General features: G+C 54.7%; 2 protein-coding genes across 4 annotated transcripts in view; one reads left to right on the forward strand and one right to left on the reverse strand.

Annotated features, from left to right (window-relative positions):
- SERHL2 (serine hydrolase like 2) lies at positions 1–21,366 on the forward strand. 3 transcript variants are annotated; one of them, XM_020876970.2, is made up of 12 exons: positions 6–168; positions 972–1,121; positions 1,239–1,352; positions 1,686–1,727; positions 2,131–2,150; positions 2,567–2,641; positions 4,283–4,392; positions 4,783–4,862; positions 10,896–10,930; positions 18,089–18,171; positions 20,069–20,165; positions 20,924–21,366. In XM_020876970.2, the coding sequence occupies exons 1-12, from the start codon at positions 165–167 to the stop codon at positions 21,041–21,043; spliced, it is 930 nt and encodes a 309-aa protein (XP_020732629.2). In that variant the 5' UTR covers positions 6–164; the 3' UTR covers positions 21,044–21,366. The 3 variants fall into 3 exon arrangements, with proteins under 3 accessions (XP_020732628.2, XP_020732630.2, XP_020732629.2); XM_020876969.2 differs by lacking the exons at positions 20,069–20,165; positions 20,924–21,366 and adding an exon at positions 18,506–20,025 and having other exon boundaries at positions 1–168; XM_020876971.2 differs by lacking the exons at positions 972–1,121; positions 20,069–20,165; positions 20,924–21,366 and adding an exon at positions 18,506–20,025 and having other exon boundaries at positions 1–168.
- The window catches only part of RRP7A (ribosomal RNA processing 7 homolog A), an 8,463-nt gene continuing 1,685 nt past the window's right edge, over positions 20,361–27,138 (reverse strand). The window contains exons 2-7 of the mRNA XM_020876972.2: positions 26,652–26,794; positions 24,183–24,308; positions 23,366–23,483; positions 23,008–23,105; positions 22,524–22,722; positions 20,361–21,817 (exon numbers count right to left, since the gene is read on the reverse strand). Coding sequence (XP_020732631.2) covers positions 21,732–21,817; positions 22,524–22,722; positions 23,008–23,105; positions 23,366–23,483; positions 24,183–24,308; positions 26,652–26,794 — 770 coding nt within the window. The 3' untranslated portion in view covers positions 20,361–21,731. The remainder of the gene's footprint in view (positions 21,818–22,523; positions 22,723–23,007; positions 23,106–23,365; positions 23,484–24,182; positions 24,309–26,651; positions 26,795–27,138) is intronic.

Genomic DNA, 27,138 nt, shown 5'->3' on the forward strand with positions numbered 1-27,138 from the left:
GGCCATTTATGGGCGGGGCCGAGGGCAGGTTTGGGGCGAGGACAAATGCTGGTGGGCGGGGCGGGGCCGGCCCCCGAGTAGCCAGAGCCAGAAAGCAGGTGTCTGTTGCCCGGCGCGAGACTTAACTGGAGTGACGGCCTCCGTGAGACCTTGGGACGCGAACGATGGGTGAGGCTCCGCAATCCCGGGCTCCCTAGACCGGAGTGGGATGGGCGAGGCCACCGACCTGCTTGGGACCGCGGAAGCGGGGTGGGCATGCTGCCCTCCCGGCGGTAGCGCGTCCTCGGTCTGCAGCCTGCGGAGCAGGCCCAGCCCCACCGGCGCGAGGGTGGGGCCCCGAGAACGGGTCGCACGTGGTCTCTCAGGATTCCGGGAGCCCCAAGCTAGAGAAGCAAGCTCGCGGGGGCTCTGGGGGCACGCGTGTCTCAGGCCTGGCCAGGAGCGCCTGCGGGTGAAAAGGTCAGCCCTGGCGATGGAGGATGCAGCAGGACCCGAGCGGGCCCGTGCCCCGGGGGTCAGGGCAAGGGGCCTGGGGTCGCGCTGCCCGCTCTGGATCTGCGCTCCACCTGATTGCCTTTGTGTGACCTAGGGCGTGGACTGCACCTCCCTGTGCCTCAGTTTTGGGGTTTGGAAAAAGAGGGCGAGAGTGCTCCAACTTACTGTGAAGATGTGGGGAGATGGGCCACCCCATCGGGCCTTCCGCGAAGACTTAGAAAACCTTGGCCATTGCTTATTACTCTGTTTACTCCAGTTTTACAGGAAAGAAAACTGGCTCAAGAGGTTTTAGTAACTTGCCCCAGGTCGCACAGCCATAAGTTACAGAGCCCAGGCCTAGCTAACCCCCACCCCCAACTTATTCTAGAAAATTCTACGGTGAAACCCTCCCAAGGTTTTTCTTCACCCAGTAGACCCATCTTGCCTCTCCCTCCTCCAGGTAGCCCCACACCCACATCTGGCTCCCTTTATTTCAGGTCTCATCTCAGAGCTGAAGCTTGCTGTTCCTTGGGGCCACATTGCGGCCAAAGCCTGGGGCTCCCATCAAGCCGCCCCTGTTCTCTGCCTTCACGGCTGGCTGGACAATGCCAACTCCTTTGACAGACTCATCCCTCTTCTCCCGAAGGGTAGGCCTGGGGGCTGAAGGGAAGCCAATGGGGTGAGGCAGCAGGTCTGTAGGAGAATCAGGAGTGGGGGAGATGGCTGACCTGGATGCACCCCCTCACCCTCTCCCTCTGTCTCAGACTTTCATTATGTTGCCATGGACTTCGGGGGTCATGGGCTCTCATCCCACTACAGCCAAGGTTTCCCATATTACCATCAAAATTTTGTGAGTGAGGTCCGGAGAGTTGCAGCAGGTAAGCAAGAGACAGAGCCTGTGTGTTTGTCTGTAGGGGTTGGGGGTGGGGTGGAGTAGGGAACTGGGGAGGTGCTCTGCAAGTGGGGTGTTTTGGCCAGGAAGCAACGCTGGCCTGAGAGTGCTTTAGGGTCTGGCCCCAATTCTGCCAGCAACTCATGGGTGACTTTGCGCAAGCTGGAGAAAGCTCGCTTTTTCCCATGAGTTCCAACCCCTCGGTGGCCCTGGGGGCCCTTTCAGGGGGTTTCCTGAGTGGCATCCCAGGGCACAGGGACTGCGAGGCTGAGGGCAGGGGAGGCTGGGCCCACCCCGACCTGGCTCCATGTGTTTTCAGCCCTGAAATGGAACCGGTTTTCCCTCCTGGGCCACAGTTTTGGTGAGTACACTTTGCCAGGATGTGACTGGTCTCAAGCTGTGGGGCTGAGAGGGAGAGGACTAGTACACAGGTACCTTTCTCCTGCACCCCTGGGAACTGCAAGGAGACATAAAGGAGTTCGTTAGACACTGACCTATGGGCACCATGCCCAGTGGCCTCAGGCAACTGGATGGATGGCCGTTGTCTCCTGATTTGAGAAGGGAAAGAGAGTCAGGTCTGATGCAGGGGCCACGTGGCCCCAGAGAGGGAGCCTCAAGTTTGATGGTGAATGCAGAGCCCTGCCTGCTGGTGGGAGACAGGAGCTGGGGGCTCTGGCTGCGGGGAGGTCCACCTCTGGGAAGGAGTCTTGGTAGGACTCTGGGAGAGCTGGGGAGTATTCACCAACTACTCTTTTGTCCCCCAGGTGGCACTGTGGGTGGAATGGTGAGTAGATGGCTTTGCAGTGACCACCTCTGGCCTCTCCTCCCAGTGGGATGGGGAGAGGAGGAAGGGGTAGTGAGTTTCAGGCAGCCCATTAGTGGTTTGTGCCAGCTTCCTTTGGAAGGACCCATGATAATCAGTATTGTAAGGACATTCCTGATGGAGTTAAGTGTTTCCACACTGCCCATCCCCTCTGTCGCAGAGAACCCTGGAGAATCCAGCTGTCACCGGGGTTGATGCTGGGTGTGGACTGTCGGGGGAGGGGAGAGAAAGGTGCCCTGAAAGGGTAGGAGATTCCCGGTGGCCTAGTGGTCAGTACCCTGTCCCCACCCAAGCGCCAGTGTCCCCAGGGGACAGTCTGAGTCCTTCTCCTCCTTCCTCTCCTCTTCATGCTTCCTTTTTTCCGTGTCACATCATAGTTTTCCTGTATCTTCCCCGAGATGGTGGACAAACTCATCTTGCTGGAGGCCTTACCAGTTGTCCTGGACACGAATGTAAGGACGGGTCTTGCGCACCCCGTGTCGCTGGGTACCTGGGTCCCAGGTAGTGTCTTCAGCCCTGCCCCCCTTGGCGGATACCAGGGAGGCAGGAGGAGGTGGCAGACGGTGGATAAGAGAGCTCAGGGTCCCCCCCCGCCCCCGAGGGCAGGGTTGTGCTACCTATTCCCTCGGAGTGGGCAGCAAACAGGGTCACAGGCCTGTGTCATCCTCGGAGGCCCTGCTTGTGGCTTGGAGTCTGCAGAAGGCCAGGTTGATCACAACGGCAGGGGTGGGAGAGGGGAGGAGCAGTGGGCTGAGGAAACCCTAGTTTAATGGGCCCACCTGTACTTAAGTGCCCTCGAGGTGTGCACGCACCGCACAACTGCACACAGGAGGCCTGAGTATGGACTGATGGGCAAAATGTTGACCCCTCTTGCCAGCACCACCAGTGACGACCACCAGGGCTGTCTCTGTATCTGAGTCCTGGCTCTGCTATTTTCCTGCTTTGTGACTCTGGGCAGATCACTTTGCCTCTCTGGGCCTCAGTTTCCTCACCTGTAAAATGAGGAGGTTGGACTAGGGCAGGGGTCCGCAGCCTCTGGGACCTGATGCCAGATGATCTGAGGTGGAGCTGCGGTGGTAATAACAGACATAAAGTGCACAGCACGTGTGAAGCGCTTGACTCATTCCGACACCAGCTCCCCCCCCCGCCCTGGTCCGAGGAAAACTTGTCTTCCCTGAAAACTGGTCCCTGGTACCAGGAAGATTGAGGTTCCCTGGACTAGACGATGAGGAGGCACCCTCCAGCTCTGACCGGAGTCTTTCTGTTCCCGAGGGCTTAGCCTCACACAGCTCCTTCCTCAGTTTCAGTTTTCTTGTCCATAAGATGCCCACAGATTCCTTAAGGGCAAGAATCACAGCTGTCTCTTTACCACCACATGCCCAGTTCCGGCACACAGTAAGTGCTCAATAAGTGTGTTGCGTGAGTGGAGAGCTCGTGGGTTACAGTGAGGATCTCCGAGACCGTGGTAACCTCCACTCTGGCATCCGTGTTGGTTTCACCCACTGAGCTGACAAACCGTGCCCGGGGTGGGGGGAAGGAGGGGCTTCCTCAGGAGTTTCTGGTGACTCTTGGCTCCTCCCTGTCTCCTGCCTCTTCCGGGGGTGGAGGGGGGTGTCGCTTCCCATTGCTGCTCCAGGCAGTGGACCTTGGACGAGGCCAGGCTGTGCTGAGAGTGAGCTGGGCTGGAAATGCCCAGCTACGCCCCGCTGTACTCCCCCAGGCTGTACCCGCTCAGCCAGTTCCTCTCCACCAGGTCGCATGAGAGTGTCAGTTAGAGCAGACGAAACTGCCACTCGATTGGACCCTAATAGTGCACCTTCGCAAAGCACTAGGCGGTTACCAGACTCTCCCTTCCCCTCCGTCTTCAGCCCGACCCCTCCAGCTCTCCCGGGCTGCAGGCTGGGCTGGGTGGCTGTGACCGAGGCGGACCACTTGCTCCGGGTCACAGGGCTGACCGGCAGGGGCTGATCCGGTGCCCTGCCTCTCTCAGGTTCAGAGTCTTCTCAGGCTAAGAGGGTGTGCCGCTGAGTGGAGGGTGGGGCTGGGCGAGGTCCTGGGTCCCGGCCCGCCCAGCAGAACCCATGGGCATTTAGGAGATGGACAACTTGCTGACCTACAAGCGGAGGGCCATAGAGCATGTGCTGCAGGTGGAGGCCTCCAGGAAGCCTGCGCAGGTGGTCAGCCCGGAAGAGATGCTGCAGTGGTGAGTGGCGGGTGGGACCACTGGGCTCAGAGACCTGGGGGAGCTATGGACCACTGCGGGGCCTGAAGGAAGCTCCAGCTCCTAGTCCCAAATCTGCAGCAAGCCGCTTTCTCGTGCGCTCACCTGGCGCTCCTTAGCCACCCCAGCTGGGCCTTTGTCTGCCCTCATTCACCCGACACTGTGGCCGTGCCCTTCGCCCCACCCCTCCACCAGCTCTCTGCCATGCCTGGCACCCACACACACACAGACACAGACACTCACACAACACTGAGGCAAACATCCCCACTGGTACAGGCGCGTGTCCTTGGCGAGTGGCCTTTCCCCACCCTCCTCTCCTTTCGCCTGGCCCCCCACCCCCACCCCAGGCATCCAGTGTCCCCTCTTCCCCAGGTTCCTGAAAAACAACAGCCACGTGGGCGAGGCGTGTGGGAAGCATCTCCTGCAGAGAGGAACCACACAGGTGGCCACGGGTAAGGGACTCGCTCTTCAAGCCTGTCGCTTATGGGCACTGTCCTTTCTGAGGAATGACAGTGGGTAAGCTTTAGTGCTGCTTGCTCTGGACCAGGCGTGATCCTAAGTGCTTTGCAAAAGTACCTCCTTTAATACTCCTACTGACTTATGCGTCCTAAGTTGCTTCAGTCATGTCTGATTCTTTGCAACCCCGTGAACTATAGCCCACCAGGCTCCTCTGTCTGTGGGGTTCTCCAGGCAAGAATACTGGAGTGGGTTGCCATGCCCACTGCCCTATACTCATCCCATTTAAAGCAGGAGAAACGGAGACTCGGAAGGGCCAAGCAGCTTGTGCTAGGTCAGATGGCTGCCACACATCCCGGAAAGCCACATCCTGTGGGGAACTTGGTCAGGGGTCTGGGAGCTCATTGTCGAGGCACAGTGCTGTCCTGCCGACCAGGAATAAACCTGTGCCCCCTGCAGTGGAAGCGTGGTGCCTTAACCACCGAACTGCCAGGGAAGTGCCTGCAGTGCTGCAGTTTTCCTCAGAAGTTGCCAGCCCAACTTAGGTCAAGGGGAATATACCTGAGGGGTCTGCAGCCTGGTCTTGTCTCAGTCACCATCTCTGTCCCTCCCTGCAAATCCATCATGGAGAAGGGAGGCGGAAGGCAGAGGCCTATGGGCTCCAGCTCCCCTGATGGCAGAAGTGGGCTAATCTGGAATAAGATAGGGCACCTGGCGAGGCTGGGGAAGCCGATTAGGGCAGCCCGGGGTCATGTGAGATGGTGAGCAGATGCTGAGCCAGGTGTCAAGGGGGTGGGAGCAGAGGAGAGAGGCATCCTGGGCAGTGGGCAGGCGGCTGGATGGCTGTGTTGGGACAAGCCCCTCCACAGTAGTGTGCCCCTTTGAGGCCCGGGGTTAACCTAAAAGCAGACCAAGCAGCCTCCCAGACCCAACCAGTCAAAGTGACCCTGGGGAGCTGGTGTTCCAGGCTCCTCCTGAGTCCTGACTCCCTGACAGCCCCCCACTGCATTCTGGAGCAGGTCACACCCCCATCATCCAACCCAACCCCCCAGGATGTGTGTTTCTTTCCTAGGGCTGCTGATACAAAGCCCCACAGACGGCACAGCCTACACAGCAGACGTTTATTCTTACAGTTTGAGGCCAGAAGCCAAGATCAGAGTGTTGGCAGGGCTGTGACAGGCCGTCGGAGCCTCTCTCCTGGCTTCTGGTGGCCTCAGGCATTCCTTGGCCCGTGTGTGGCCTCGTCTCTCCCCAAGTCTTCCCAGAGCCTGAGATGAGAGCACTCTAGGAAAAAAAAAAACAGTGTAAGAGGGCCAGAGTTGGGGCCGAGCTTGTCCTTTGCTTTCTTCAATAGAAGGGCCTGGGTGGACCTCGTGGAGAAGGTGACCTCTGAACCCAGTGATGCAGGGAAACCTCCAGGAAAGGCTTGAGGCAGGAGCTTGATTGGGCTTCTGGGAAAAGCAGGAGGCAGCAAGCAGGGTGAGGAGGGAGGCCAGCTCCGATTTTATCTGCCTCTTATCTGCGTTCCTGCCACAGCCCTGGCCCAGGTCTAGAAACAAGCTCAGTTGGCGTGGGGTGGGGAGAGTCCTGCTCGGGGTGGTTTTCATGACCACGGACAGCCCCGGGCGCACTCGGCCGCTGCAGCTCTGACTTGGTCACTAGCTGGGCTGCCCTGGGGCTGCAAGCGTGATTTGCTCTGACTTGTGCACTTGAAGCACAAAAATTTGACCTGAGGGGCATTTTGAATAGGTCGCTTGTATTTAGAATAGAAAGATTGTGTGTGAAAATGGAGAGTTCCAGTTTCTTTTTGTTCATTTATTTGACTATGCCAGGTCTTAGTTGAGGCACGCTGGATGTTTAGTTGTGGCATGAGAACTCTTAGCTGTGGAGTGTGGGATCTAGTTCCCCAACCGAGGATCAAACTGGGGCTCCCTGGCGTTGGGAGCAGAGTCTTAGCCGCTGGGCCATCAGGGACGTTTTCTTTTGAAAAGCGGAAAGACCTGACGACACCTTCCGCATAGGCAACAGCAGCTGGACGGAGACCCCGCTATGTGCTGGTGGGCGCAGCACCCACTCTGCCCAGCTCCTATGGGTGTTTGAGTCTGTGACCTTGGCAGGTCCCAGCAGAGAAAGGGAGTGGTGCGCCGCCTTCCCAACACCTCCTGCGAGCTCTCCAAACGCAGAGATTTCTATGCGGCTTTACCCCACAGGCACGCATCACTGATTGTTAATTCAGCCTCTGCTGCTGCTGCCGCTGCTAGGTCGCTTCAGTCGTGTCCGACTCTGTGCAACATAGACGGCAGCCCACCAGGCTCCGCCGTCCCTGGGATTCTCCTGGCAAGAACACTGGAGTGGGCTGCCATTTCCTTCTCCAATGCAGGAAAGTGAAAAGTGAAAGTGAAGTCTCTCAGTCGTGTCAGACTCTTAGCGACCCCATGGACGGCAGCCCACCAGGCTCCTCTGTCCATGGGATTTTCCAGGCAAGAGTACTGGAGTGGGGTGCCATCGCCTTCTCTAATTCAGCCTCTAGTCCCTCTCTTTTCCCCGAAGGACCAGGGTGGGGCTAAAAGTTCCAACTCCTAATCATGGCTTGATCTTCCTGGTAACCAGCCCCTATCCTAAAGCCTTCCAAGAACCACCCAGGATCACCCCATTTGAACAAAAGACCCGGCTATTGCCCAGGAAATCCCAAGAGATTTAGGAGTTCTGTGTCAGAGACCAAGTGTTGGGACAAAGGATGCCCCTAGCATTTCTCCCGCTTTAGGAAGTGACAGTTTTTAGGAGCTCTGGCCAGGAGCCAAAGAGCAGGACTAAAAACTGTGTTGTATTATATCACCATGGCACAGTCTCAATCTGTTGGCTGTTGCAGGAAAGGGGGGAGTCTAGGGTTCTCATAACGCCTCCTGCCTTCAAAATTATTTTCTTATGAAATGTACATTTCATGCAACTTTCCAGGGATTTCTAAACCCTTGGGGGTGGGGGGGCGTCCCTCACAAGTCAGGGACTGGGCCAGCCTGAGGGGTTCCAGCCGTCAGGCTGAGCTCAACCTCAACCCTCCCTGGTTTCTTCCCAGTAAAACAGATGCTGGCGTCTGCCTCTGTGTGGTTGTTGAGGGAATTAAATGAGGTGAATTGGCACAAAGCCCTGCTCAGGGCTGCTGGCACGTGGTGACTGTGGGATCGGACTCTCACTGAGAGAACACCACACACCAGTCTCTTTCACAACCAGGGATGCTGGGGCCACTTGCTCTTGGACCTGGTACTTGGACTCCGTATTTAAGTGACATCTGCTGTGGCCCACTGGTCTGAGAAACACTGTTCCTGCCCTCACAAAGGTCACTGTCAGAGGAGAGGCAGGCAGAAAAGCAGACAGGTGGAGTGCCCAGGCGGGGCGGGTGTCAGCTGGCAGTGAGGCTTGGAAGAGATGGAAACGACCTCAGGGAGGGACAGGGCCTCAGGGCAGAGAAAACCGCACTGTGGCGTCCCCGGTATCTTGGAGGTCACCCCAACCCCAAGATAAACGCCCCCCTTTTAAGTCTTTTCACATCCTCTGAGCAGCAGAAGCTCAGGCTTGGAGGAGGGAGGAGGGCAGAGAGCCTGGAGGCCAGGGGACCCAGGGGTCAGCTCCAGTCCTGCACACGCAGCGGAGTCGGTCATCTGTGCAGGGAGGTCGTGGCCGGAGCTGAAGGCGGCCCAGAGGCCTTGGCCATGGCTACATCAGACAGCGATGATTTAGTAGCGCAGTGACCAGAGAGTCTTCCAATTACATGCTCCTTCTAAGTATTTTGAGTCACGCATGCCCAAGAACCCCTACCAACAACTAGCTGTGGGACTGCCCTGGTGGGCCAGTGGTTAAGAATCCGCCTGCCAATCAGGGGACACGGGTTCCATCCCTGATCCTGGTAGACTCCACTTGACGAGGGGCAACGGAGCCTGTGAGCCCGCGCTCCTCATCAAGAGAAGCCACGGCAGTGAGAAGCCCACACCACCGCGAAGGGCAGCCCCCGCATCCAGAGAAAGTCAAGTGCACGACGTAGACCCAGCGCAGGCAAAAATCCTTTTGAAAAGTCAGCTGTGGACAGACAAAGAGACCAAATCCCCTTGTCCTCGTGGAAGCTGTGACCTAGTGGAGGAAAGAAACACAGAGGGTAGATGACAGAACACGTTAGAAATTTCTGGGAAGAAGGGAGAGAAATAAATCATCTGCGGTCATGTGTGCAGGGAGGTCAGGTGTGAAGAAAGGTCTCGGAGGCCTGGCTGGGAGCGTGGTGTTTGCGCAAAGGCGTGTGCGAAGGAGACAGCCTTGCTTCTCTCAGGCAGCACGTCTGTGGGGTGACCCATGTCACTGCATTCTCTCCCCTACTCAGGCCCTGCACTATTTAGATCAGGCTGCCTCCAGGCTCTGAGATTCTGTACCCTCCCTGACACCCTAAAGCCCTTTCTTTTTTTTTTTATTTATTTATTTTTATTTTTATTTTAGTATGAAAGAACACATGAAAAAGTGTTTTATTGGTATTAGAGGGTAGTTTTAATATAAGCTAAATACAAATGATTGTTAGATACTCAGTCACTTATCTTGCTGAACAATACGCCAAGATCAACCTTGAAGCATTTATACAAATGAAAATGTTTTCATTTTTAGAATGTCCTCAATTAACGCTAAGGACTCCCTGTACAAATGCAAAAACTTGAACTTATCAATGATCCTTCAAAGTGTTGCACTACTAATAACTGAGCAGTAAAAAAACAAAAAATCTGATTTTAAAATTAAATAGCTCCAGGTAAAAGTATGTAATTTCCCACATCTATTATCTTTGTATTCTTCACAGAGTTCCAAGGCAAAGATTGCTTTTAGCTTTATGCCCTACCAGAGAGGATGACCCATGTGGCTGGCTTATCACGGCCTCTTATCCTTCTTTCCTGAGAGATACTTCACTTCTTTGGGGGGGCGGGGCATAGGAATCAGTTTCCATGGAATTGGGTTATAAAAGGCTGGTTCTGGATAAGAATTCCCACTGTAAATACCTGTTCATTTTTTTTCTGAACCCATTCTTTGTGCTTTTCTTCAGCAGTTATCTTTCTCTTTTTATGTTCTTCCACTTCTTTCTTTTTTTTTCCAGCTGTTGATTTAATTCCTATTGGTCTTGGAGAGTCTCCTAGGCAGGCATGAGGTGGCTGTGGCTCACCCTGGGGACGTGGACACTTGTGACAGAATAGCTGGGAGTGGGCTGATGGCGGCTGCCGTCTTGACTCCTGCAGCCCTTTCTTGAGGGGACATTGCCCAGGCAGGAATTGCTGGGTCATATGTCACTGTTCTAGACTGTGCTTAGTTGCTCAGTTGTGACGGACTCTTTGCAACCCTATGGCCTGTAGCCCACCAGGCTCCTCTGTCCATGAGAATCTCCAGGCAAGAATACTGGAGTAAGTTGCCATTTCCTCCTCCAAGTAAGTTGCCAAGATCTTCCGGGGGATCTTCCCCACCCAGGGATCGAACGCAGGCCTTCCGAATTGCAGACAGATTCTTTACTGTCTGAGCCACACAGGGGATAGGTGGCCCCCATAGAGACCGTGGCAGAGAACCCAGATGGAGCTGGGACCACCCAGGCCTCCCTCCGACACATAACCTTTCTTTTTTGGCTCAATTTCTAACAAGTGATGATGTTCTTCTTAGCTCTTTGGTACTTCTTAGGACATAAAGATCCCACTGAACATTTCGGGGTTCCCAGAGATGAGATTGTGACGCCAGGTGGGTAGTTGTTCCCACCACCAGCACCGTCACTGTGTACTCCCTCCAGGATGGCCTGGAGGCACCTGCATGGACCACTCCAGTCCATGGCAGGGTAGCTATGGGCAAGCTCTGCTCTGAGGAAGCCCGAGAGGGTGCGCAGGGTGGTCCCTGCGAGCCCAGACTGAAGAGGAGATGAGCCCTGGCTGGAAGGACCCAGGGTCCCCGGGGAACCGAGCTGTGTCTCCACCCGCCTCCACTCTCGACCAGCGAGGCTGAGTCCACGTGTCTGTGCTTCCTTTCAGGTGTGTCGCTGAACAGAGATCGGAGGATCATTTTGGTGAGTGCTACTGTCTTCCCAACCCTTCACAGTGCCTGTCAACCTCTTTCCTTTTCTATGGTGGTAAGAGATATGTATGTATGTATACAGCATGATAAATAACCGTTTGCAAACCGTGCATAAGTGCCCTGCTCAGTGGCATTAAATGCGTTCATGACGTCGTGCAGTTGTCACCGCCCCAAAATTGTTCAGTTCAGTCGCTTAGCCGTGTCCGACTCTTTGCGACCCCATGAACCGCAGCACGCCAGGCCTCCCTGTCCATCACCAACTCTCAGAGTTCACCCAAACCCATGTCCATTGAGTCGGTGATGCCATCCAACCATCTCATCCTCTGTCGTTCCCTTCTCTTCCTGCCTTCAATCTTTCCCACCATCAGGGTCTTTTCCAATGAGTCAGCTCTTTGCATCAGGTGGCCAAAGTATTGGAGTTTCAGCTTCAACATCAGTCCTTCCAATGAGCACCCAGAACTGATCTCCTTTAGGATGGACTGGTTGGAGCTCCTTGTAGTCCAAGGGACTCTCAAGAGTCTTCTCCAACACCACAGTTCAAAAGCATCAATCATCATCCCCAATAAAACCTCTGTACCCACTAAACACCAACTCCCCCATCCTCCTCCCCCAGCCCCTGGAAAACACCAGACTGTTTTCTGTCTCTCTCAGTTGACTCCTCTAGGTGCCTCATATAAGTGGGATCACACAATGTGTGACTTTTTGTGTCCAGCTTCTTTCACTTAGATAAATGTTTTCAAGGTTCCCTGGCATTATAGCATGTGTCGTAATTTCATTCCTTTTGTGTCTGAGTAATATCGATTCATGGGGTCGCAAAGAGTCAGACACGACTGAGCGACTGAACTGAACATGGACATGGGCCTCCCTTGGTGGCTTAGCAGTACAGAATCCCCCTGCCAATGCAGGAGACATGGATTCGATCCCTGGGTCGGGAAGATTCCCTGGAGAAGGGAATGGCATTTTTGCTTGGGAAATGCCAGTGGACAGAGGAGCTTGGTGGGCTACAGTCCATGGGATCTTTGCCTGGGAAAGATTTTTTTTTGCCTGGGAAATCCTGTGGGTAGAGGAGCTTGGTGGGCTACAGTCTATATGGGATTGAAAAAAGTCACCACCACTTAGCAGCTAAACAACAATAAAAAATACGGATATACCATTCATCCATGAAGGCAAGGCTTGCTGTTAGAAAGACACTCTACAAAAAAAAAAAAAAAGAAAGACACTCTACACAGACACACACAGACACTGTACACAGACAAACTCTTGTTCTAGGGCTTTTTTTTTTTATTTTAACTGTTCAGGTGTTTACATGTTGTTTAGTCGCGAAGTCATGTCTGCTGCTTTGGGACCCCATGGACTGTAGCCCACCAGGCTCCTCTGTGCATGGGATATTCCAGGCAAGAATACTGGAGTGGGTTGCCAAATGGTGACAAATGCTTAGATGGGTTTGGAATGACTGGAAGGGCAGTAGGAGTTTTGGGGCAAGCCAACCGGCAGCTGGGGAAAGGCATGATCAGAAGTCCCTTAGGACAGGTGGGCCCCAGGAGGGGGTGGAGAAGGGAAGGATGCTCAGGTACTTGTGACCACACAGGTGAGGCCTTGGAGTTGGTTCTGGGCATCTGAGGGGGGTTCCTGCTGGAGGGTTTGAAGACTAAAAGAGGAGAGAGAGAGGGACTGGTTAACAAGAGGCCTTAGAGGACTTCCCTGGCGGTCCAGTGGTTATGACTCTGCACTTGAGGGCTCAGGTTTGAGGCCTCGCTGGGGAAGTTCTGCATGTGGCAGGGTGTGGCCAAAAAACAAGCAAACCAAAGGCCTCAGAAACCGGCAGGCGGTCTGGAGGCCTGCAGGTGTGTGACAGGCGTACTCTAAAAACTCAGTCATCTTCACCAGAGAGGCTGTGTGACCTTGGGCAAGGCACTTACCCTCTCTGAGCCTAAGTTGTCTTGTGTGCAGAAAGAAAATGCATTCACTCGTTTATTCACTCATGCAGCCAGTTGGTGAGCCGCCAGGCGGTGTCAGCCCCTCTGCATGCCTTCCTGGGCTTAGCTGGTGGGAAGACTAGCTAAGGCCACGTGCTGAGTGACCAGGCGCTGTGTTGTCACTTCCGGCGCTCGCAGACATGCTTTTTCTGCAACTGTGTAAAAGAGTAAAATGCTCTACACTGTGAGACGCTCGCACTAGAGGAGGGACGTTCTGGCCCCAGGGAGCCCGCTGAGAGCTGTCCGCCCAGGCCCAGGCATGGACGTGAGGCCTGAACCAGGGCATCAGCCAAGGGGATGGGAGTGTTCGAATTTTGGTTTTGATCCAGCTGTAATTTGTTCTCAAGCATGGAGGGGTTGTTGCTTGTTGTTTAGTCACTCAGTTGAGTCCAACTCATGGACTGTAGCCCGCCAGGCTCCTCTGTCCATAGGGTTTCCCAGGCAGGAATATTGGAGTGGGTTGCTATTTCCTCCTCTAGCAGATCTTCCCAACCCAGGGATCAAACCCAGGTCTCCTACATTGGCAGGCAGGTTCTTTACTGCTGAGACACTGGGGAAGTCCATGGAGGATAAGGGATCCATTTTCATTTCTTTCCCAGAGGAACACCAGTGGGTCCACCGCCAGTTAATCTGGGCTGACCCCACCGCGGGGTTCACTCTCTGTGGCTTGTCTTCTGAGTGCCCGTCCTTGGCGGGTGAGGTAGAGCTTACGGCTTGATCCTAATCATCAGGGTCCTGGAGGCCCTGATGGAGAAGCCTTCCTCCAGGGAGAGTCTCCTGGCTGGCCCCCCGGGCCCGAGTCAGGCCACTGCCCCAGCTGTCCCCCTCCCAGAGCGCAGTTTGGGTTTTTTCCCTTAATTCTGTAGTAGTGCTACCCTTGCCAGTGTATCATTTTTTAGAATATCGATTCACTTTCTTATTTATCTGGCTGCATCGGTTCTTGGCTGCAGCACAAGGAGCCCTCACAGTGTCCTGTGGGCTCCGTCGTTGGGGTGCACGGGCTGAGCTGCTCTGCTGCGTGTCGAGTCTTCGTTTCCCCACCCGGGGTCCAACCTGCATCACCTGCGTTGCAGGGCGGATTCTTAACCGCTGGACCACAGGGAAGTCGGTTTGTTTGTTTTTGAGAGCATTTGGAAATGCCCTTCCAGCCTCGGGGACTGTGCCCACCGTCCCACAGCTGTTCTGCAGGGGGAGCCGTGGTCATCACAGGGCCCAAGAGTGAGTGAGGGCCACCCACAGATGCGAAAACTCCCCTTGGGGCAGAAACTAAATCACCGAAGAGACAAATTCCAGGATGGGCCTGTCCCTGCTCTGTACGTCCCGTCGATCTCTTTGTCCACATCAAGTCACACGTTCTAATTCCCGTTTCTTTCTAATACGTTTTGATAGTAGAACTAGTCCACTCTCCTTGTTCTTTCACACATTTTCTTGCTTTTTCTTGCATAGTCTCCCTTCTGAATGAAGTTTAGAGCCATCAACTTCTGTTAAAAATTATATTGGGATGAGTTTGTGGAATACTTCAGGAATTTAATTATGAAAGTTATGAATGAGGATTTCCCAACTTATAATAAAGGCACCACTTCAGTTCAGTGGGGGGCGGGCAGTGGGTTATCTAGATGGAAAAGTATGACCCTAGGTCCCTGCCTCACACAATATACAAAAAATTAATTCACCATGGATCATAGATCAAATATGAAGAGTGAAACAGTAATGTTCTAGAAGAAAAATTAGGGAGTGGCTTCATGACCTTGAGGTAGACAAATATGTTTTAAGTAGAACAATACACATACACAGACCATGAATCAATGAAAATGTTGATAAATACAGCTTTATTAAAGTTGAGAATTTCTAGGGACTTCCCTGGTGGTCCAGTGGCTAAGACTCTGCATTCCCAATGCAAGGGGCCCAGGTTCGTTCCCTGGTCGGGAACTAGATCCCACATGCTTCAACTAAAGAGCCGGCATGTTGCAACAAAAACCTGGCACAGACAAATAAATAGTTAAAAAAATAAAATAAAATAAATAAAATTTAGAATTTCTATTCATCAAAATAGAATATATTAAAAAAAAAAAAAAAAGGGACTTCTCTGGTGGCTAAGACTTCATTCTCCCAATGCAGGGGTGCTGGGTTTGATGCCTGGTCAGGGAACTGGATCTCACATGCTGCAACTAAGACCCAGTGCGGTCAAATAAATAAACACAAATAAATATTTTTTAAAAAAACAGAATATTAATGAAAAAGGGGACTTCCCTCATGGTCCAGTGGCTAAGACTCTGTGCCCCCAATGCAGAGGGCCCAGGTTCGATCCCTGGTCAGGGAACTAGAGCCCACAACTAAGACACGACAGAGCCAAATAAATAAATATTTAAATACACAGGTTTGCTGATGGACTCTATCTGAAATATGTAAGGAACTCCTAAAAATTAATTAAGATTAGAGGCTGACAACCTCATTTTTAAAAACTGGTGAAAGATTTGAACAGACCCTTTCTGAAAGAGGCCATCCAGATGGCCGATGAGCACATGAACGGTGCTGGATGCCGTCAGTTTTTAGGGCAACGCCAATCAAAGCCCCAGGGAGAGACCTCCACACCCGCCCCAGAGCAGCGAAACCGAAGTCCTGACAGTAAATACCAAGTCTCGGGGATGTGGAGAAAGCAGAACTGTCCCACACTGTGGAAGGATAAGGTGATGTAGCCATTTAGGAAAACCGGCAGTTAACCACTAAAGGAAAATATATGCGAATTCTGTGCCCAGCAACCTCGATCCTAGATATACATCCGGCAACGCTGCATGTTGTGTGCTTCAAAAGACATGGCAACTTGATTCTTAGTAGCCCCAAAGTGGAGATCACTCAAATGTCTACCAACAATAGAATGAATAAACTGTCACACATTCATATGTGAAAAACACACATACAGACCAAAAGAAGCCCAAACCCAAAAAGAACACTGTGACTCCATGTATATGAAGTTCGAACAGCGGCAAAATTGATGTAGGGAGCCGGAGGTCAGAACAGGTGGTGTCCTTGGAGAAGACCCCCAGAGGGATTCGGCTGGCTGCTGAGCAGTTCCAGCCTCCATCTGGGTCACAGTTACATCCTTACGTGACACATGTATCCATGCGTCAGAGGCCATGATGAGGTAACACTCAGGTCTGTGGACTTCACTTTAAGTTACACTTGAAGTGATTGTTATTGTTGAGTTGCTAAGTTGTCCGACTCTTTTGCAGCCCCATGGACTATAGCCCATCAGGCTCCTCTGTCCATGGGATTTTTCAGGCAAGAATTCTGGAGTGGGTTGCCATTTCCTTCTCCAGGTGATCTTCCCATCCCAGGGATCAAACCCACTGAATCTCCTGCATTGGCAGGTGGATTCTTTACTGCTGAGCCACATGGGAAGACCACACTTGAATTATGAAAGAAAAATGTAGATCAAGGAGTGGAAGCAGACTAGGAAAAGAAGGTCAAAGGAGAGATGGAGAAGAAAAGAAAAAAGAAGCCAGAAGGAGATAAGATGTGCCCAGCAGCTATCCTCAAAGGCTTTTTGGAGCCTTCATATTGTTGCCTTTGAGGAAAGCACTGCACAAACCCAGATCTGTGTTGTTTTCACGTCTGGAGACGTGCATGGAGGTGATATCCTCAACGTCTGCCTTGGGGACCTGCCTGTAATTCTGTTGAGTGCCTGCCTGGGACGTCAAGCCAGAGGGTCCCAGTCCTGGTGGGAGAAGCAAGATTAAAATGAGGCTGAGAGACGGAGCACCAAAGAACTGATACTTTTGAGCTGTGGTGTTGGAGAAGACTCGTGAGAGTCCGTTGGATTGCAAGGAGACCCAACCAGTCCATCCTAAAGGACATCAGTCCTGAATATTCATTGGAAGGACTGATGCTGAAGCTGAAACTCCAATATTTTGGCTACCTGATGTGAAGAACTGACTGACTAGAAAAGACCCTGATGCTGGGAAGGATTGAAAGCAGGAGGAGAAGGGGACGACAGAGGATGAGATGGCTGGATGGCATCACCGACTCAATGGACATGAGTTTGGGTAAACTCCGGGAGTTGGTGATGGACAGGAAGGCCTGGTGTGCTGCGGTCCATGGGGTTGCAAAGTGTCGGACAGGACTGAGTGACTGAGCTGACTGAGAGACTGGGGGAACGGGGCGGGGCAGGCGGCAGGATTCCGCCGCCATCTTCTGTCACCGTTTGTTGCTTAGTCCCCAAGTCGAGTCCAGCTCTTTTGTGACCCCAATGGACTGTATATAGCCCGCCAGGCCTCTCTGCCCGTGGAATTCTCCAGGCAAGAATACTGGAGTGGGTTGCCATTTCCCTCTCCAGGGGATCTTTCCAACCCAGGGAAGGGACCCACATCTCCTGCCTCGGCAGATGAATTCCTTACCGCTGAGCCACCTGGGGAGCCAGTCAGCTGCTGACTGTGACACAGTTGCTCTGCCTTTCTGATCCTCCGGGGAGGAGATAAAAGCATGGAGTCATCATAAAAAATAGTCAACATAGTTGACATTATTTTTTCATACTAAGTCCTTAAAATCCCCAGTGGCTCAGATGATAAAGCATCTGCCTGCAATGCGGGAGACCAGGGTTCAATCCCTGGGTTGGGAAGATCTCCTAGAGAAGGAAATGGCAACCCACTCCAGTATTCTTGCCTGGAAAATCCCATGGACAGAGGAGCATGGTAAGCTACAGTCCATGGGGTCACAAAGAGTCGGACACGACTGAACGGCTTCACTTCACTTTCATACTAAGTCTTTAAAATCCAGTGAGACAGCACGTCTCAGGCTGGACGAGCCCCATGCCAAGCCCTCAGTAGCCACGGATGGTTACCGTGTCACGCCTCAGTCCTAAAACCTCAGCCCGAAGTGGCCCAGGTCACTTCTCTGCATGTAGTTTCACGGCCACACCTGGCTGAGGGGGGCCTGGACATGTCGTCTGCCTAGGCAGCCATGAGCCCAGGAGGACGGAGAATGATGATGGGGACAAGAGTCTGCAGTCTGAGGGAGGTGAAGCCTCTGTTGAGGTGGTGATGTGGCTAGGCAGGGGGCTTGGTCCTGGTTGGGTGCCCGAGGGGGGTGTCCGCTGCTCCCAAGAGAGCTGGGTTTCCACCCACAGCAGCGCCTGGGGCCTCATGGCGAAAATTCACTGGGGTTTTTTGTCTCTGCAGCCAGAGTACTGCTTGGATATCATCAGCAGGGAGCTGCTTGTGCAGTATATCAAAAATCTGCAGGCCCGCATCCTGTTAGTCAAGTAAGTCGGGACCAAGAGCCCCAGACAGACCTGAGTTTCAGGAATGCCCAGGTCTCCTGGTATAAGACCACACTGCCATCTTTCCTGGGAGCCGCCCCATGGGTCACTGGTGTGTGGAAGGCAGGCGAGGGGAGGGGGGACGGGAGGAGGGCTCTAGGGGTGGGCAGGGACGGCACCACACCTTTCCACAGGTGTCTGTGTCTGGGGGACAGAGGGACCGGCAGTCAGTACTGCCTGGCCCCGTCCTCCCAAACCCTCCAGCCACACCAGGCCCCGTGCATCCCCAAGCCAGCCCCACGCCTCCATCTGCTGTCCTTTCCTCTCCCATCCTCAGCCAGAGGCCATCTGCTGCCTCCGGGCTCCACAGCCCATTGAACATCCTTTCTGGGGGGGCTCAGGTGCCACCCCCGCTCCACTGCATTCATCCTGGACCTGGGACCTGGCAGGAACCGTGCCTTCCAGGGACACGTCTGCTGAGCACAGGGGTTCAGAAGGCAGGGACTCACGGGGGCAAATCCCAACCCCAGGGAGGGACGCTGCACACCCTCTGGGACATCTAGACTTCACAAGTGAGTGACGAGCGCTGCTGAGGGTATGGAGGAGCTAAACTAGAACCCTGCCAGGCTGCTGTGCATTGTAAAACGGCGCAGCCATTTTGGCAAGGTCTGGCAGTTCTTCAAGCCCTGGAATCACCATGTGACCCAGCAGTTCCACTCCTCAGTGTGATCCCAGCGTCTGTCCACACCACAGGGAGTGCTGGTGGCTCACAGCGGTGTCCTTCGTGACAGAATGAACCGAGTGTCGGAGGCAACTCCGATGCCCTTCAGCTCACTGACAAGCAAATAGGCTCCATCCACACGATGGACTGTTTTCAGCAATAAGATGGAGTGACGCAGTGACACTGCAACAGGGAGGAACCTTGAAAACATTAGACTCATTGAAAGAAGCCGGTCAGGAAAGTCCACATACTGTGTGATCCCATTCACTTGCAAGTCCACATCCAGCATGTGCTCAGTCGTGTCCAACTCTTTGCGACCCTGTGGACTGTAGCCCTCCAGGCTCCTCTGTCCACAGCCATTTCCCAGGCAAGGATACTGGAGTGGGTTGCCTTTTCCTCCTCCAGGGGATCTTCCCAACCCAGGGATCAAACCTACATCTCCTGCCTCTCCTGCCTCACAGGCAAATTCTTTATCGCTTGAGTCATTGGGGAAATGTAGAGGCAAGGCCAGCTGGTGGTTGTGTAAGACCTGGAGCTGTGTGCGCAAACTACAGGTTTAGGATTTTGTTGAGGTGACGGTGGTAGTGATGGTTGTGGTTAATTGCTTAAGTCATGTCCGATTGTTGTGACCCTGTGGACTGTAGCCCACCAGGCTCCTCTGTCCATGGGATTTCCCAGGCAAGGATACTGGAGTGGGCTGCCATTTCCTCCTCCAGGGGATCTTCCTGACCTAGGAACTGGACCTCCTGCATTGCAGGATCCCCTATGGTTCAGTTGAGATGATAAATTGGATCTAAAATTGACTGTAGTGATGGTTGCTCACCTCTGAATGTACCAAAATCCATGGAACTGTACATTTTAAATGGGTGAAATTAACTCAATAAAGCTGTTAAAAAAAGAGAAAGCATACACTCGGAAGCCTGTTCAGATCCTGGCTCCACCCTTCAGTGGCTGTGACCCTGGGAAGGTCCCAAGATGAATCTTGTGCAGGCCTTACTGAGCTGAGGGCCAGTGGGGACTGAGTGCCTCAGCCCTGAACTAAATCTGGGCTCGAAGGGCCGGGAGGTGGGAAGGTCAGAGGGATGCCTGGGCTTGGGCTGGTCTCAGAGCCTAGAGCCCAGGGCGGAGGCAGGGCATGCAGGGATTGGTCCCAGGTGAACCTCCCTTCTCATCTTCCAGAGCAACCGAAGGATATTATGCTGTGAGGAGAGAGAATGATGCCAACAGGGAGTCCATAATGTTCGTGACCAGCTCACTTAAGTCTGTCCTGAAAGAGGTGGGTGTCCAGGGCTCAGGGCAGCTGGGGTCGGGAGGGGCTGCCAGGCTGCCCTGGGCTCCACCTCTCCATCTCTTTTCTCACACTGGGACCCCTGCTCTGGGCCCAGGTCGAACAGGTAACCCCAGGAGCTACCAGGCCTCATGTTCCACTGTGGTCCCTGGAATCACACATAACTCAGCACAGAAAGCAGGCTTTTCATTGGCAGAATCTCCTGGTTTTATTGTCCTCCCGTAATCCTGGGCCACACCCAACTGAGTGTTGCTACAATTTCCTAGGGTCTCATGGGAACATGAGTTGGAGGGCTGGGATGGGCGCTGTGACTCTGATGTTTGCCTGGGCTCCTGGGAGCACCTGGCATTTTAGGAGCATCACCCACCACAGACAGCTGACCCTGGGGCCTCAGCAGACGGCCAGGCAGCGTCCAGCGTCTTCCTTCCTGCCCTGTGGGCCTTTCTCCCGGGCAGGCTGGAAAGGCTCTGCTTGCTCTTTCTTCAAGTGAATATTAGCTGATGACCAGACCCAGGACTGGACTGCTGGCCCCTCCCCAGCTGAGCTCTACAACCTCAGCTCGGAGTGGCCTAGAACCCTAGGGCTGGGCACTTCCCTCCCAGGAAGGCCTTTCCCACCGGCTCAGAGCCAGGCCCGACTACCCCCTCCCCTGACTGACGAGGGCCGGCAAAGCTGTGGACACACAGAACCGCTGGGAGGCGGCCCTCCACTGGGTCACCTCATCCCACGTCCCCTCCCCTCCCCAGAGGTTCCAGTACGTGGAAGTCCCGGGCAATCACTACGTCCACATGAACCAACCCCAGCTCGTGGCTGATGTCATCAGCTCCTTTTTACAGAGCAAGGAGAGGAGCCCCGCCCCCCTGTAGCCCGGGGCCTGGGGCCACAGCCACCTGCTTCAGCACTGGACTCCCAGCTCCCGAGCCCAGGCCAGCGTGCTGGGGACCAGGGCCCTGGTCCCGAAGACCAGCACGGCCAGAGCGAGCGCTATGGCAGAGCTGGGGGTGGGGGTGCAGAGGGGTGTAAGATTCTGACTGCAATATCTGTGACTTCCGGAGGCGGGGAGAGGGGACGGTGTCTGTTTTGTGACTGGGCAGCAGGTGTGTATGTGGCCTGGGATAGCCCAGCTGGCTTTTGTAGTCCTTTCTTGCCACCCAGCTGGATGAAAAATAAAAACGTTCTTGTATTCTCACTGCTTGTGAGGCCGTCTCACTGCCCACAGGGGCTTCTCCATCAGGAGGAAGGGGCGAACACAGCGGACAGTCAGCCCGGAGACGAGAGTTCGGAGCCAGGCCAGGGACGGGACCAAGAACAGGGAAGGGGCTAGCTCCAGGCCAGGGGCTTCTGGAGGCCAAGTCCTCGCTCCAGGCCCCAGGACGGCCGAAGCACACGGGAGCCGATGGGCGACTCTGTCCTTCACCCCACCCCGTGGGCTCAGGTCTCTGGGGTTTCACACGGGCCCCTCGGCCTGGCACAGCCATTGAGACAGGTATTCCAGGACCCCGGGTCCAGCCGGGCACCACCTGGCTCCTCGGGGCCCGTGGGGGCGGGCAAGGCTCAGTAGGGTCGGAACTTGCGCTGGGCCCGCATCAGCTCGATTCTCTGCTTGTCCTCCTCGAACTTCTTGCGCAGCTGCGCGAGATCTGGGGAGAGGGCAGGAGGGGATACAGGGCCGGGGTCAGACAGCAGGCCGGGTGGGAGCTATGCCCCACGGCCCCCACTTGAAAGGACAGCGGCTCTTGCCCTCAGCCCCCACTCCCCACTGGGTGGGCGTTCAGCACGGCCTCCCCCATCGCCCCTGTGCTGGGAAACGGGATGGATGCTACCAGGAAATGGAACTGGGCCGTAACCCAGTCAGAGGGCACAGGCTGAAGTGGAGAAGATGGCATGCCTGAGGTTTCAGACAAACTTTATCAGGTCAACGGGGCTTCCCTGGTGGCCCAAGGATTAAGAATCCACCTTGCAATGTTGGGGACTCGAGTTCAATCCCTGGTCTGGGGACTCAGATCCCACACGCAACATGGCCATTAAGCCCTCATGCCACAACTACCCGAGTCCAGGCACCTCAACTAGAGACCCACGCATCACAATTAAGAGCCTGCTCACTGCAATTAAGACCCAACAAAGACAAATAATTAAAAGAAAAAAAAACACCTGTTATCCCCCCTACCCCCAACAGGCACCCCAAGGTGAAGCAAGGCTTTGGGGGTGCTGGGAGACCCCCGGGACCCCTCTCCCAGCCTAACAGACTAGGGAGCTCTGCGTGGCTGGGGCTGGCAGAGTGGCCACAAGACCACAGCGAGGCACGCAGGCAGGGGGGTGAAGGACAGGGCCCTGGGGCGCCCTTACGCTCCATCTTGGTCTCGCGGTGCTGCCAGGCATAGAAGTTGAGCAGCTCCTTGCGGGCGCGCTTCCGCCTTTCCCGCTCCAGCACCCGCAGGCTGGCTGCCTCCGTCCTTGGGAGCACTGGCCGGCGGCCCCGGCGGGTCACCTTCACCCAGCCCTCGTCGTCCGGAACGCCTTCCTCCTCCTTGGCCTTGGCCTCCTCCTGCAGGGAACAGGGCCCGGTGACGGGCGGGCTCCTGGGAGCCACCCTGCGGCCCCAGGAGCCCCTCGCTGCCTCCTCTCGGCTCTCTTCTCCCACGCCTGGCACCACCCTGGCACCTCGGGCCCCGGCTGCTCCCTCTGCGCCCAGCACCATGTGCCCTCACGCCGCTCCCCTACAGCCCTGACCGCCCGCCCCACCAGAGACCATTTCCCCTGAGAGGACGGTTTCAGACTGGATGTTACCAGCTGGGGGCCCAGCCAGCCACCGCCCATGCGGAAGCCCCACCTCCGCTATCTTCCGGTCGTAAGTCTCCATGAAGGCGTCCACCTCCACCCTCAGGGCCTCGGGGTCCGGCACTGAGTCCGTGTAGTCTCGGATCCACTCTGAGGAAGAAGGGGCGAGGAAGATGGGGATTCCTAGGCCCGTCGCTCAGGGGCCCCCAGGACATGGCAGCCGGGCAGGGTCTCCTCGCCCAGCTGCCAGGATGCTGACGGGTGGGCCCGGGTTCGCGGCTGAGGAAGAGTCCGGGGCGGCGAGCGGGTGCCCTCACCCCTGCCCACCCTGAGGGCCTCCCACCCCCACCCTCGGGGCCAGGCCGCACGGGCAGGCGCTGCCCTCCCCGCCCCAGGGCCCCGGTACTGACTGAGGACGCCGCTCCTCACAGGGTGGCTCTCAGTGGAGACCAGCAGGGGGCCCTTCAGGGCCAGGGTGGCCGACACGCCGCCGGGCTTCTGGAACAGCACGTAGGCCACCTGGAAGCCCTGCAGGAGGAGAGGTGTCAGCGGCCGGAGGCTTCCCCAGGGGCGCCTCACCCCAGGGCCCCCCTACCCGCCATCAGCCTGACTTTGTCGCAGGACCAGGGGGAGAAGGGCTGTTCTTACCCGGGGGTGGGGCACCCACACTCCTAGCTACACAACTTCTGCTAAGAGTGACCCGATGCCACGTCTTCACCAGGGAGTGCTGGACCCTGGGGGTCCCTGTTCCACTTGTGGGAGGGACTCAGGGGAGGGTGTGCTCTCCCGGGGCCAGGGGTGGACGGACAGATGGGGCAGGGGGCGCCCGCTAGTGCAAAGTCCCCTCAACAGGAGGAGGTGTGGGCTGCCGGAAGCAGAGAAGGGAGACCAGGGTGACCGAGCCTAAGGAAGAATCGACTTCCGCGGGGTGAAGCCAGCGATGGGGGTGCTTCGGGAGGTCCCTCTGGCAGGAAGCTGAGATATCTCTGAGCTTCTCCCCAAGACAAATGCAAAGAGCCGGATGGGAAGCTCCAGGCCGTGGCAAATCCCGGTGGAGGCCGCTCAGCTGACAGGCCTCCTAGACCACACAGGTCTGGACGGGCCTGACCACAGGCAACCCCTGAAGTGCCGCGGCCACCCCGGACGCCACGTTCCCCCACACGCTGGGGACGCCGCTCGGGTCCCACCCACACCCTCACTGGCCCGGCCCGGGTCCTGCAGGCTTACGGGAACTGGTTTGGGGTGAAAGAACTTCGATGGGGGCTCCTTTGGGCTCTCAGCAAGCTCCGGCTTCTCCTGTAACTCCACCGACTGGACGGGCCCGCAGGGGGACAGGAGGCGGGACAGGCACTCCTGCCGGGTGGAGAAAAGTGCAGAGTGAGCCTCCTGCCACACCGGAGCCTCGGAGTCCAGCCTGGGGGGGGCGCGCATAGAGGGCCTGGGCACGCCACCCCCTCCTCAACACTGAGGTCACAACCCCAGACCCCCACGGCCTGAGGGGACCACCTTTTTTTTTTTTTAAATTAGTTGGAGGCTAATTACTTTACAATATTTTAGTGGTTTTTGCCATACATTGACATGAGTCAGCCATGGATTTACATGTGTTCCCCATCCCGATCCCCTCTCCCACCTCTCTCCATCCCATCCCTCTGGGTCTTCCCAGTGCACCAGCCCCGAGCACTTGTCTCATGCATCCAACCTGGGCTGGTGATCTGTTTCACCCTTGATAACAAACACGTTTCGATGCTGTTCTCGCCAAACATCCCACCCTTGCCTTCTCCCAGAGTCCAGAAGTCTGTTCTGTACATCTGTGTCTCTTTTTCTGTTTTGCATATAGGGTTATCGTTACCATCTTTCTAAATCCCATATATATGCGTTAGTATGGGACTACCTTTTTTGACTTTGTGTTCAAAGCTGTGGGTAAAAAGGGACTCGTGAGGGAGGAGACAGAGGGGAGACAGAATTCAGGTATAATTTTTTGGCTTTACCACCGGACCCTGCTGGAGCATGTGCCTAGGGTATGCTCTGTCTGTTCCAGAAAGGGACTGCTCCCTTTGAAAGACCATCTGGCTGAAAGTTCTCTCTTCCCCTGTCAATTTCTCTGAAGGATCTCCAAAGAAGGAGTGGGTTCTCAACTTTTCTTTTTCCCACTATTACAAGAATGCATGCATGCTAAGTCACTTCAGTCGTGTCTGACTCTTTGCGACCTCATGGACTGTAGCCCACCAGGCTCCTCTGTCCATGGGATTCTCCAGGCAAGAATACTGGAGTGGGTTGCCATTTCCTACTCCAGGGGACCTTCCCGACCCAGGGATCGAACCTGAGTCTCTAAAAGAATAGGTGGGGATGTTTTTAGTCGTATTCTGATTTTATAAGACAACCAATTAAGTTTTACTACCTGAATCAGCCATTTAGAAATAACTACACCTACCCTGCTGGAATCAGGATGGTGGCTACCCTTGGCAGGAGGAAGGGGCGCAGGGGGATTTCTGGGCCGTGGGTGATGCTGTGTTCCAGTCTGGGCGCTGATGACACAGACTGGCTCAATCTGTGAAGTGCTCGAGCGCTACACTTGGGCTCAGGTGCTTCTCTGTTCATACACTAGTCTCAGGAAACGTTAAAGACGACATCCTCCCCTCTCACTGTTTCTCTCTTTAGCTGCAGAGGAATCTTTTAGAAATTAATATTTCTTTTCTGAAAAAAAATTCATCGAAAATCCAGCAATTCCTTTAGTTTCTTTTCTGTAAACTAAAGAAATACTTTTGTGAAGGAAAAAAAAAAAGTAATAGACATGTCTGCACAGTAGTGCATGGTTGCTAAGTCACCTTAGTCATATTCAACTTTTTGCAACCGTATGGACTGTAGCCCACCAGGCTCCTCTGTCCATGGAATTCTCCAGACTAGGATACTGGAGTCGGTGCCATGTCCTCCTCCAGGGGATCTTCCTGGAGGGATTGAACCCTCGTCTCTTATGTCTCCTGCACTGGCAGATGGGTTCTTTAACACTAGCGCCTCCTGGGAAATCTCTGCACAGTAGACTCAGAGGTAATTTTATTTTCTCCTGCTTTTCTTATTTTGTTACTATGGACACGTATCAATTTAAAAACAAAAGAATGTTTATGTTGTCAGACTTCACACAAGTAGTTAGCACAACCTTCACAATACTCAAGAAAAAATGTTTGAGAACAAGTGTCTGCCTGGAAGAGGGCCTGACAACCCACTCCAGTATTCTTGCCTGGAGAATTCCAAGGACAGAGGAGCCTGGAGGGCTACTGTCCACGGGGTTGCAGAGTAGGACACGACTGAACAACTAACACTTTCACGTGTCTCTGTCTTTGGGTGGAATTATGCTTGGCAGACATAGTTATGCAACAACTGCTTTAGGCAACAGAACACTTCAGCTGTACTATAACACTACCTGCAATGGACATGTATCAATTTTATAATCAGGGGAAAAAACATGTAACTCAAGCAATTCTGGGTAACGTATAAAAAGCTATGGGCTCCCTAGAGAATTATATTTAAAAAAGCACACCTTTAAAAAGCCAACTTCCTGTCACAAGAGATGCAGACTTCGTGACACCGCCCCTCGGGGCTTCAGGTAGCTGCTTGCCTCTCACCACTGAGGACTGAGGGGTGGGGGGCCCACAGGTGCCCCTGCCCCAGGCCCAGGTTCCCTCCCAGACACCCAGTTACCTCTGTGCAGTATGGGGGCACGTTGAGGACAAAAAGGGTCCGCTTCTGAGGCCAGGAAGACCTGGTGCCTCCTCGAACCTTGTGCTCTCTCACATAGAGGTAATGAGAAGACTGCTGCTTTTCAGAGAATTTTATCGGAATGGCTGGAAGGAACACGGGGACGGGGAGGGATGACACAGGAGTCAGGTTCAGGCTGTCCCTTTCTAGTCCTGTGTGCCTGTCTGTCCGTCCACCCACCCATCCATCCTTCACTGAGCTCTTCTCCTAGGCAAGGCCTGTGCAAGATGCTTGTGCAGGCTACGCGGCGGAACGAACATCATCTGCGCAGGAGGGGCTCCAATGCCGGCAATAGAGAGAATGTAAATGGGATGTGAAAGAAGAGAGTTCAAACTCTGCTGCTCTGGGGGTAAACCTCAAATCCTTACCACGGTCCCCCGTGTAGCCTCTCTTCACCCCATCTTCCCCTCTCCAACCCACATGCATCCTC

The sequence above is a fragment of the Odocoileus virginianus genome, chromosome 23 (assembly GCF_023699985.2).
Source record: "Odocoileus virginianus isolate 20LAN1187 ecotype Illinois chromosome 23, Ovbor_1.2, whole genome shotgun sequence".
Classification (NCBI taxonomy): Eukaryota; Metazoa; Chordata; class Mammalia; order Artiodactyla; family Cervidae; genus Odocoileus; species Odocoileus virginianus.